The sequence below is a fragment of the Labrus bergylta genome, chromosome 9 (assembly GCF_963930695.1).
Source record: "Labrus bergylta chromosome 9, fLabBer1.1, whole genome shotgun sequence".
Classification (NCBI taxonomy): domain Eukaryota; kingdom Metazoa; phylum Chordata; class Actinopteri; order Labriformes; family Labridae; genus Labrus; species Labrus bergylta.
Window position 1 is genome coordinate 31173587 of NC_089203.1, and position 12500 is coordinate 31186086.

At 42.1% G+C, this 12500-nt stretch overlaps 1 protein-coding gene across 1 annotated transcript in view; it reads right to left on the bottom strand.

The window, feature by feature from the left end:
* Positions 1–10476: 10476 nt before the first annotated feature.
* LOC110002411 (GDNF family receptor alpha-4-like) overlaps positions 10477–12500 on the bottom strand; it is a 22425-nt gene continuing 20401 nt past the window's right edge. The window contains exon 8 of the mRNA XM_065959065.1: positions 10477–12500. This exon is cut by the window's right edge and continues 60 nt beyond it. Within this exon, the coding sequence (XP_065815137.1) occupies positions 12417–12500 (84 nt within the window). The 3' untranslated portion in view covers positions 10477–12416.

Below are 12500 nucleotides of genomic sequence, written 5' to 3' on the forward strand. Positions count from 1 at the left end.
ATTAACCTTTTTAATTGTTTTTTAAAAGACTTAACAGAGTCAGAAAGACGGAGCGAGGCGGGTAAAGAATTCCAGAGGATTGGTGCTATGGACTGAAACACACGATCCCCACGAGTCTTAAAATGTGTCTGTGGGACAGACAGCAGGTGTAGGGTGTTTGACCTTAGTGAACGGGTGGGTGAATACGGGTGAATGAGTTCTGACAGATAATCTGGGGCCTGACCGTGAACGGCTCTGAAGGTGAAAATGAGAATTTTAAACTTAATCCTATATGCCACAGGGTGCCAGTGCAGTGTTTTCAGTATCAGAGTGATGTGAGACCGTTTGTTTGACCTGGTGAGTAATCGAGCAGCAGCATTCTGGATCTAGAATCCAGAATCCTAAAGGATCTAAAGGTTCCGGACCAAAGGAAGGTTTTGGTCTAAAGGTTTTGGTCTAAAGGTTTTGGTCTAAAGGTTTTGGTCTAAAGGATGGTTTTGGTCTAAAGGTTCTGGTCTAAAGGAAGGTTTTGGTCTAAAGGTTTTGGTCTAAAGGACGGTTTTGGTCTAAAGGTTTTGGTCTAAAGGAAGGTTTTGGTCTAAAGGACGGTTTTGGTCTAAAGGTTCTGGTCTAAAGGACGGTTTTGGTCTAAAGGTTTTGGTCTAAAGGACGGTTTTGGTCTAAAGGTTTTGGTCTAAAGGAAGGTTTTGTCTAAAGGTTTTGGTCTAAAGGAAGGTTTTGTCTAAAGGTTTTGGTCTAAAGGACGGTTTTGGTCTAAAGGTTTTGGTCTAAAGGTTTTGGTCTAAAGGTTTTGGTCTAAAGGTTCTGGTCTAAAGGATGGTTTTGGTCTAAAGGTTTTGGTCTAAAGGACGGTTTTGGTCTAAAGGTTTTGGTCTAAAGGAAGGTTTTGGTCTAAAGGTTTTGGTCTAAAGGACGGTTTTGGTCTAAAGGTTTTGGTCTAAAGGAAGGTTTTGGTCTAAAGGAAGGTTTTGGTCTAAAGGACAGTTTTGGTCTAAAGGTTCTGGTCTAAAGGACGGTTTTGGTCTAAAGGTTTTGGTCTAAAGGACAGTTTTGGTCTAAAGGTTCTGGTCTAAAGGAAGGTTTTGGTCTAAAGGTTTTGGTCTAAAGGACGGTTTTGGTCTAAAGGTTTTGGTCTAAAGGTTTTGGTCTAAAGGTTCTGGTCTAAAGGAAGGTTTTGGTCTAAAGGTTTTGGTCTAAAGGACGGTTTTGGTCTAAAGGTTTTGGTCTAAAGGAAGGTTTTGGTCTAAAGGTTTTGGTCGAAAGGTTTTGGTCTAAAGGAAGGTTTTGGTCTAAAGGACGGTTTTGGTCTAAAGGTTTTGGTCTAAAGGTTCTGGTCTAAAGGACGGTTTTGGTCTAAAGGTTTTGGTCTAAAGGACGGTTTTGGTCTAAAGGACGGTTTTGGTCTAAAGGTTCTGGTCTAAAGGAAGGTTTTGGTCTAAAGGTTTTGGTCTAAAGGACGGTTTTGGTCTAAAGGTTCTGGTCTAAAGGAAGGTTTTGGTCTAAAGGTTTTGGTCTAAAGGACAGTTTTGGTCTAAAGGTTTTGGTCTAAAGGACGGTTTTGGTCTAAAGGTTTTGGTCTAAAGGAAGGTTTTGGTCTAAAGGTTTTGGTCGAAAGGTTTTGGTCTAAAGGAAGGTTTTGGTCTAAAGGAAGGTTTTGGTCTAAAGGAAGGTTTTGGTCTAAAGGACAGTTTTGGTCTAAAGGACAGTTTTGGTCTAAAGGTTTTGGTCTAAAGGACGGTTTTGGTCTAAAGGACGGTTTTGGTCTAAAGGTTCTGGTCTAAAGGAAGGTTTTGGTCTAAAGGTTTTGGTCTAAAGGACAGTTTTGGTCTAAAGGTTCTGGTCTAAAGGAAGGTTTTGGTCTAAAGGTTTTGGTCTAAAGGACAGTTTTGGTCTAAAGGTTCTGGTCTAAAGGAAGGTTTTGGTCTAAAGGTTTTGGTCTAAAGGACAGTTTTGGTCTAAAGGTTCTGGTCTAAAGGAAGGTTTTGGTCTAAAGGTTTTGGTCTAAAGGACGGTTTTGGTCTAAAGGTTTTGGTCTAAAGGTTTTGGTCTAAAGGTTTTGGTCTAAAGGTTCTGGTCTAAAGGAAGGTTTTGGTCTAAAGGTTTTGGTCTAAAGGACGGTTTTGGTCTAAAGGTTTTGGTCTAAAGGAAGGTTTTGGTCTAAAGGTTTTGGTCGAAAGGTTTTGGTCTAAAGGAAGGTTTTGGTCTAAAGGACGGTTTTGGTCTAAAGGTTTTGGTCTAAAGGTTCTGGTCTAAAGGACGGTTTTGGTCTAAAGGTTTTGGTCTAAAGGACGGTTTTGGTCTAAAGGTTTTGGTCTAAAGGAAGGTTTTGGTCTAAAGGTTTTGGTCGAAAGGTTTTGGTCTAAAGGAAGGTTTTGGTCTAAAGGAAGGTTTTGGTCTAAAGGAAGGTTTTGGTCTAAAGGACGGTTTTGGTCTAAAGGTTTTGGTCTAAAGGAAAGTTTTGGTCTAAAGGTTTTGGCCTAAAGGACAGTTTTGGTCTAAAGGTTTTGGTCTAAAGGTTCTGGTCTAAAGGAAGGTTTTGGTCTAAAGGTTTTGGTCTAAAGGACAGTTTTGGTCTAAAGGTTCTGGTCTAAAGGAAGGTTCTGGTCTAAAGGTTTTGGTCTAAAGGTTTTGGTCTAAAGGACAGTTTTGGTCTAAAGGTTTTGGTCTAAAGGACGGTTTTGGTCTAAAGGACAGTTTTGGTCTAAAGGTTCTGGTCTAAAGGAAGGTTTTGGTCTAAAGGTTTTGGTCTAAAGGACAGTTTTGGTCTAAAGGTTCTGGTCTAAAGGAAGGTTTTGGTCTAAAGGTTTTGGTCTAAAGGACAGTTTTGGTCTAAAGGTTCTGGTCTAAAGGAAGGTTTTGGTCTAAAGGTTTTGGTCTAAAGGACAGTTTTGGTCTAAAGGTTTTGGTCTAAAGGACAGTTTTGGTCTAAAGGACAGTTTTGGTCTAAAGGTTCTGGTCTAAAGGAAGGTTTTGGTCTAAAGGACGGTTTTGGTCTAAAGGTTCTGGTCTGGACTGTATTTGTAATAAAGGAGCTCTGGATCGGCAGCGGCTGTGTTGTGGGATCGGGTCTTTCTGATACGGGCGGGTGTTCTGAAGAGGCCACTGCTGCTTTGAGGTTAATGAGCAACAATTAGGTAATCAATGACCCTGGATTGTGTTGACCGGGTCAGAGATGCTTCCACAGTGGGTCCAGCAAGTTGGAACAGGATGACAGACCTGAGTGAGACTAACGGCGAGCTTCACAGAGGGGGGGGGACTTAATCACACAGATAGGTGACATATTTCCTGCTTAAGGCAGCGAGGCAGGACTAAGAAGGGGACAGGGACCTGGATCGAGGTAGTTTGGCTCTTTTAAGTGTCCAGAGCTTTTTGTCTCTCACATGAAATATCTCAGTTTTATTTTTTAGGGTCATTTGTTCAAGTGTATTAAACTTAATTCAGTCTTCAAAGGAAAATAATTTAAATTCCACTGAATTAAAAACAGTTAGAATAATTACATTAAATCATCATAAAATATAGAAGTGTCATGATTTGTTTTAAAAATGTTTTTATTTTGTTTGTGTTTCTCATTGTTCTGTGTGTCTTTAGATTTTTGTGTTTTATTTTGAAGTTCTTGTCTCCGCCTACTTCTTCCTTTGTCTGGGTTCTCTCCGTTTTGATCCCACTGATTTAATTCACCTGTGTCTTTAGTCTCACCTGTGTCTGTAGTCTCACCTGTGTCTTTACTCTCACCTGTGTCTTTAGTCTCACCTGTGTCTGTAGTCTCACCTGTGTCTTTACTCTCACCTGTGTCTTTAGACTCCCCTGTGTCTGTAGTCTCACCTGTGTCTTTACTCTCACCTGTGTCTTCAGACTCCCCTGTGTCTTTACTCTCACCTGTGTCTTTACTCTCACCTGTGTCTTTAGATTCACCTGTGTCTTTAGACTCACCTGTGTCATTAGACTCACCTGTGTCTTTAGTCTCACCTGTATCTTTAGTCTCACCTGTGTCTTTAGTCTCACCTGTGTCTGTAGTCTCACCTGTGTCTTTAGTCTCACCTGTATCTTTAGTCTCACCTGTGTCTGTAGTCTCACCTGTGTCTTTAGTCTCACCTGTGTCTTTAGTCTCACCTGTGTCATTAGACTCACTTGTGTCTGTAGTCTCACCTGTGTCTGTAGTCTCACCTGTGTCTGTAGTCTCACCTGTGTCTTTACTCTCACCTGTGTCTTTAGTCTCACCTGTGTCTGTAGTCTCACCTGTGTCTTTACTCTCACCTGTGTCTTTAGACTCACTTGTGTCTGTAGTCTCACCTGTGTCTTTACTCTCACCTGTGTCTTCAGACTGCCCTGTGTCTTTACTCTCACCTGTGTCTTTACTCTCACCTGTGTCTTTAGATTCACCTGTGTCTTTAGACTCACCTGTGTCATTAGTCTCACCTGTGTCATTAGACTCACTTGTGTCTGTAGTCTCACCTGTGTCTGTAGTCTCACCTGTGTCTGTAGTCTCATCTGTTTCTTTAGTCTCACCTGTGTCTGTAGTCTCACCTGTGTCTTTAGTCTCACCTGTGTCTGTAGTCTCATCTGTTTCTTTAGTCTCACCTGTGTCTGTAGTCTCACCTGTGTCTTTACTCTCACCTGTGTCTTTAGACTCCCCTGTGTCTGTAGTCTCACCTGTGTCTTTACTCTCACCTGTGTCTTCAGACTCCCCTGTGTCTTTACTCTCACCTGTGTCTTTACTCTCACCTGTGTCTTTAGATTCACCTGTGTCTTTAGACTCACCTGTGTCATTAGACTCACCTGTGTCTTTAGTCTCACCTGTATCTTTAGTCTCACCTGTGTCTTTAGTCTCACCTGTGTCTGTAGTCTCACCTGTGTCTTTAGTCTCACCTGTGTCTTTAGTCTCACCTGTATCTTTAGTCTCACCTGTGTCTGTAGTCTCACCTGTGTCTTTAGTCTCACCTGTGTCTTTAGTCTCACCTGTGTCTTCAGACTGCCCTGTGTCTTTACTCTCACCTGTGTCTTTACTCTCACCTGTGTCTTTAGATTCACCTGTGTCTTTAGACTCACCTGTGTCATTAGTCTCACCTGTGTCATTAGACTCACTTGTGTCTGTAGTCTCACCTGTGTCTGTAGTCTCACCTGTGTCTGTAGTCTCATCTGTTTCTTTAGTCTCACCTGTGTCTGTAGTCTCACCTGTGTCTTTAGTCTCACCTGTGTCTGTAGTCTCATCTGTTTCTTTAGTCTCACCTGTGTCTTTAGTCTCACCTGTGTCTGTAGTCTCACCTGTGTCTGTAGTCTCACCTGTGTCATTAGACTCACTTGTGTCTGTAGTCTCACCTGTGTCTTTAGTCTCACCTGTGTCTTTAGTCTCACCTGTGTCTTTAGACTCACCTGTGTCATTAGACTCACCTGTGTCTTTAGTCTCACCTGTGTCTTTAGTCTCACCTGTGTCTTTAGACTCCCCTGTGTCTTTACTCTCACCTGTGTCTTTAGACTCCCGTGTCTTTAGACTCCCCTGTGTCTTTAATCTCACCTGTGTCTTTAGACTCCCCTGTGTCTTTACTCTCACCTGTGTCTTTACTCTCACCTGTGTCTGTAGTCTCACCTGTGTCTTTAGTCTCACCTGTGTCTGTAGTCTCACCTGTGTCTTTAGTCTCACCTGAGTCTGTAGTCTCACCTGTGTCATTAGACTCACTTGTGTCTGTAGTCTCACCTGTGTCTGTAGTCTCACCTGTGTCTTTAGTCTCACCTGTGTCTGTAGTCTCATCTGTTTCTTTAGTCTCACCTGTGTCTGTAGTCTCACCTGTGTCTTTAGTCTCACCTGTGTCTGTAGTCTCACCTGTGTCTGTAGTCTCACCTGTGTCTGTAGTCTCACCTGTGTCATTAGACTCACCTGTGTCTGTAGTCTCACCTGTGTCATTAGACTCACTTGTGTCTGTAGTCTCACCTGTGTCTTTAGTCTCACCTGTGTCTGTAGTCTCACCTGTTTCTTTAGTCTCACCTGTGTCTTTAGTCTCACCTGTGTCTGTAGTCTCATCTGTTTCTTTAGTCTCACCTGTGTCTGTAGTCTCACCTGTGTCTTTAGTCTCACCTGTGTCTGTAGTCTCACCTGTGTATGTAGTCTCACCTGTGTCATTAGACTCACTTGTGTCTGTAGTCTCACCTGTGTCTTTAGTCTCACCTGTGTCTTTAGTCTCACCTGTGTCTGTAGTCTCATCTGTTTCTTTAGTCTCACCTGTGTCTTTAGTCTCACCTGTGTCTGTAGTCTCATCTGTTTCTTTAGTCTCACCTGTGTCTGTAGTCTCACCTGTGTCTTTAGTCTCACCTGTGTCTGTAGTCTCACCTGTGTATGTAGTCTCACCTGTGTCATTAGACTCACTTGTGTCTGTAGTCTCACCTGTGTCTTTAGTCTCACCTGTGTCTGTAGTCTCACCTGTGTCTGTAGTCTCATCTGTTTCTTTAGTCTCACCTGTGTCTGTAGTCTCACCTGTGTCTTTAGTCTCACCTGTGTCTGTAGTCTCACCTGTGTCTGTAGTCTCACCTGTGTCTGTAGTCTCACCTGTGTCATTAGACTCACCTGTGTCTGTAGTCTCACCTGTGTCTTTAGTCTCACCTGTGTCTTTAGACTCACCTTTGTCTTTAGACTCACCTGTGTCTTTAGTCTCACCTGTATCTTTAGTCTCACCTGTGTCTTTAGTCTCACCTGTGTCTTTAGTCTCACCTGTGTCTTTAGTCTCACCTGTGTCATTAGACTCACTTGTGTCTGTAGTCTCACCTGTGTCTGTAGTCTCACCTGTGTCTTTAGTCTCACCTGTGTCTGTAGTCTCACCTGTTTCTTTAGTCTCACCTGTGTCTTTAGTCTCACCTGTGTCTGTAGTCTCATCTGTTTCTTTAGTCTCACCTGTGTCTGTAGTCTCACCTGTGTCTTTAGTCTCACCTGTGTCTGTAGTCTCACCTGTGTCTGTAGTCTCACCTGTGTCATTAGACTCACTTGCGTCTGTAGTCTCACCTGTGTCTTTAGTCTCACCTGTGTCTTTAGTCTCACCTGTGTCTGTGGTCTCACCTGTGTCATTAGACTCACTTGCGTCTGTAGTCTCACCTGTGTCTTTAGTCTCACCTGTGTCTTTAGTCTCACCTGTGTCTGTGGTCTCATCTGTTTCTTTTGTCTCACCTGTGTCTGTAGTCTCACCTGTGTCTGTAGTCTCACCTGTGTCTGTAGTCTCACCTGTGTCATTAGACTCACTTGTGTCTGTAGTCTCACCTGTGTCTTTAGTCTCACCTGTGTCTTTAGTCTCACCTGTGTCTTTAGTCTCACCTGTGTCTTTAGACTCACCTGTATCACCTGTACCTCTGACACAGAGACCCAATCACTAAATATATTCTTGTTCATAAAGGCTTTCTATGTGATTTTTTGATCCAGCAGATGTCGCCCTTGAGCACCAGCATGAAACCAAAACAACTGGCGCTGCATTGTTGTGTTAGCATGCTAATGCTCGTGATCTTTATTATGCTGGTATCTTCACACTGCATGTAAGTTTAGTAGGGCTGGGCAACGATTAAAAGTTTTAATCGCATTAATCGCATGAGTTCCTGTGATTAATCACGATTAATTGCATTGTTATACGCAAAATCCAATAATGAATTCAAAAGTAGTGTATAGCGCACTTTTATTGTAAATGTACTTCTCAACTTAAATAAATACAAAACTAAAGCTTATTGCCACTGCAAGGGCATAATGTCATCCTGTTTATTATATAAAAAAAACTGCCCAGAAAGGTTTTAGGCTATGAGGTATAATGAAAATGTCGGGATACCATTTTTAAAGTGGGGGAGAGTGTGACAGGTTGAGAACATTGATGTTTATTGTTTGGTTATCGAGGACCCCACAAACACTTTTTTGTTGTACTTGTCATTTTGAAATTCTTCAGTTTATAATCTTTTTGAATTCATCTTCAAAGTTGCTAATGTTAATGTATTTTTCTGAACTGCAACATTATTTAAGCAGTTGATGTTGACATGTTATTAATTAAATGTGCTGCATAATCTACACCACTAGGTGGAGTCTGTGAGTGACAGTGGCATGCAGGAGAAGAAGAGTGTTGTTGTTGTGATGCTCCTGAGTTAGTAAGAAAGCTGTAGTGATTATTGAGCAGCTGAAGAGACTCAGAGTGAATGAAGGTTCTGGGTCTTTGTTAAACGCTTCAATAAAGTGAAGACAAATGAAACGACCTTTCAGCGTCCGCCTGAGTTTCTGGCTGCAACATATTTTGGAGTACTTATCAAGTACTCCGCTGATAAGAAAATTCAACTTCTCAGTGGCTACAAATAACTTTGTCTCTGTCGACTGCGCCGTCTGGAAGAACTTTAAAATTAAAATGGCCATGTAAAAGTTCCGTACCCTTCTCCATGCTCGATTATCCGCCAATTCTTTTCTGACTGTTTCCTGTTTCCTGTGAGCGCCGCAGCAGTCATGTGCAGCAGTAAGCAACATACTAGGCTCGCTCACGATGGAATTTTACCAAAAAAAAGCCAGTGAGCAACAGACTTTTACAATAAGAAAATAACTAATAATAACGCGTTAACGTGCCCAGCCCTAAAATTTACCTGAAATGAGCGTGATCTAGAAACACAGTTAAGCAGTGAGTACAGTATGTTATTCTTCTTTTCTTTAGTCCCTCAATTAAACAACTTTTATACACGAGGGGAGGAGTCAGCCGGCCGTCCTGACGATGTAAACAAGCTGAAGATAGGACTCTGAAAACTCTGAAAACATCACAGACAGTGGGACTCGGGTGTTACACCCATTGTAGACAGTCATGACTCACAGAGTTATTTTCAGAGGATATACTTGATTTCTACATTTAAGTGTGAAAAATCACATAGAAAGACTTTAAAGAGCGTCTGGAAACAAGAACCAGGTGTTTAGTTTCAAGTCCTTCTAATCATATCGTTGTTAGAAAAGGGAACTTTCTTTTTTTCTTTCATGAGCATTTCATTCGCTCTGTAGCCTGAGAAAGATTTAATTATGATGTTTTAATAAAACATGTTGAGTCTCTAAGAGACCTGACATTTCTACCCAAGTGTGTTTTAACACCGTTGTGGTTTCCATGACAACAGGAAGCTTATGTTTCTGCAGGTTTGTTTGAAATCTCTGAATAAATAATAAAAATGTAATATAACTGATCTCACAGACATCAGGATGTCAGTGTAAGGAAATGATTGGGTATCTCTCTTTACACAAAGATTCATAGTTATATTTTTAGTCAGTTTTCATCAAGTTTGATAGTCAGACTTGTGTTATAAAAATACTGCACTGCTTCTTCTAAACACTAGGGGGCAGTGTCGGTCTGTGATAAGTCTCTATAAGTTGCCTTGTAAGAGCCCGAAATGTTATAAAAGAAATGTAATAAAAACCAAAATGTAATAACTGGTCAATAACGCAATAAAAGTACCATGAAGATAATTACATTAAGAATGGGGGTTTAGGGTCAGGGGTCAAAGTATGACCACATTTCTCCATGCAGGTCATTCACTGTGCATGTAACTGTGATTGTGAGGCTCCATATAGCAGCTCACCATGTAATCCTGCAGCAATAATGGTCAAGACCCCCCTGAGGATCAGCTTGAGCTCAGAGAATGGCTTCCACAGGGACATCTCAAGTATCGAGCCATCGAGCCGGCTCCCATGGGGTCTCGATCGGGGCCCCTAGGGCTGAAGGCCAGTGGAGGGATTGAAGGGTAGTGGGCAGTCATCACTGTCCAGCTGCTCCCCTTCTGACACAATCCTGCTCATGGACCCCCCCCCCCCCCACACACACACACAGTGTACACCCGACTTTAAAGACATGTTCATATTACTGTAGGGACACTGAGCCTGAGCCAGATTTGTGCTTGTGCACTCATGCAGTCAAACACAAAGACGCAGATATGCATGGACACACACAGATTACAGCCACAGATTTCTGAAGGAGCACAGCTACATCCTTCACATATACACACCGACTTGCATACAAACACAGATGTGAGTGGACAAACGTGAACATCCTGGTGGAGAATTACACTCTTTTCAGGTCATGGAGACATTTATGAAAGACTGAACTCAACGGTTTCTATGAATCTGCACAGACTCTCATGTTCATATAGAGAAAGGCACAAAGGTAACCTTAATGTGAGGAGGTTTTATGATGATACTAACCAAGACAGAAAGAAGGAACTCTTTTTATAAAACATTCACACATGATTAGGTATGTAGTAGGTATGATTAGGTGTTTTCAGGTACAACATGATCTCATTTTGGTCAAATGGATAATAAAAGTCATGGTACCTGTACCATGATCTGTGATGAACAGTCATGACTTTGTGTGGCTGACGGGACAGCAGCGGAGTAAAGACGTGACGCGTGAACATTTGAGACCATCCTGTCGTTCAATAATCATCATTTCTTTCTGTGGGGGGGGGGGGGGGGGGGGGACCCACTGGAGACACTTGAACACAACAAACACTTTATACTTTATTTAGGTTCATATCATCATCACTTGAAAGTTTCTCTCTTGGGGGGGCGGTCAGTCCTAAACACATTAAACTCTTCATATTGACATTGTTGTGTGACGTAGATTTGTTCAGCCAGGGTTCAGACAGAACAATAACATCAGCTTCAGTACAATGTGCCCAGATACACTTCATATCCATTAAGCATTAAAAAAGCGATTGGGCTGAACCTTAGCAGACATCAACAAAAATAAAACATTTAAAAGATCTCCTGTAGGATTCTTTGGAGCTACCCCCCTTCTATTTGAGATTCACATACACTTTTCTGCATGAGGATCAACATCTTCAGACAGATCTATGATAGCTGGTGTTCAGTGAGCTCGACATCAGAGAACTGTAAACATTGATTGACTGATTCTCTCTGCTGGACTCTAATGCAGTGTGGATTTAGCTCAGTGGACTCCCTGATGTCCGTCCATCTTTCTGATAACCATCTTAATATCAGGAATAGACTACGGCTCAGAGTTTAGTCGTTTCCTGTGTCCTCCAGATAGGTACACATCGGCCTTACCACACGTCGTTTTAAGGTCCGTTGTCTTTGTCGAAAGTAAAACCTTCAAAGTCAAATCTCTTGTTTAATGTCAGCATAGGAGGTCCACTCGATGCCAACATAGACTCAAGTCTTTAGAGCTCATATCAGGAAGCAGAACATTTCTGTGTGTCCATTGAGGTTAGCGTCCATCAAGTCGTACCGAGCAAAGACAGTCTTTCAAAAAACGTGTCATGTGAACATGATGAACGTTTACTCACAGCTCCTCTGGTCCTGTTCAGAAGAGAAAACAGTGAAGAACAGGTCTTATGATCTGTGATGAGTAAGGTCTTTTTACCTGCTCTTTTGTAATGTTAACAGACAAAGAGTAAGGTATTTTACCTGCTTTTTGTAAAGTGTCTTGAGATAACACTTGTTATGAGTTGACACTATACAAATAAAAATTGATTGAAATTGAATTGATTGATGAACAGGTACTATGATCTGTGATGAACAGGTACTATGATCTGTGATGAACAGGTACTATGATCTGTGATGAACAGGTACTCTGATCTGTGATGAGCAGGAACACTATGATCTGTGATGAGCAGGTGCTATGATCTGTGATGAACAGGTACTATGATCTGTGATGAGCAGGAACACTATGATCTGTGATGAGCAGGTGCTATGATCTGTGATGAACAGGTACCATGATCTGTGATGAGCAGGTACTATGATCTGTGATGAGCAGGTATCTGTAGCTTCGGCTAAAGTAAAGGGGGCGAGGGTTTAACGATGAGTAGCCATCTTGACTCTTATCATGTCGAGGTTCATCGGATGTTCTCTGGTTGACCACAGCTCTTCTGGCTGCTGTCGCTGGACACTAAGGTTCATTAATCTGGACGTGTGAACACGGTTCAGCTCTGCTGTGTGTCCTTCAGAGAAAACGGTCCTCTTTCAGTCCCTGGGATAGAGAGGTGTTAGAGCTTCATATACTGAAGCAGCTTCACAATCACATCGTGCACAGAGCTTACTGACAAGCCCGACCATCTCCTCTCAACACCATAGAAATGAAGTAAGAGCTTTAGTTGATTTACAAATGTTCACTGACACTGTGCACGTCTTTCATCATATATACAGTATATATATATATATATATATATATATATATATATATATATATATATGTACACATGGTATATTTTCATTTGAACAAATACAGTTTGAGAGCTGAGAGCCTGGTATGACGGGCTGTTGTCTGCAGGAAGCTGGACCTCTCAGACACAAAAAAATAAAAACTGAATGGCGGTACATATTTAGAGGGAGGACGAATGCCACACAGTCCTTGTTCCTTTGAACAGCACGGGTCCTCACATCGGCACGGTGCTACGAGGCTCCTCAGCACGCACCCCTGCAGTCTTTAGCGTCCGTTGTTGAGCAGATGAAGGAGCAACAACATAAGGCTGAAGGCCGCTTGGAGCTCTAAGCTGGAGGGCGAGGCAAC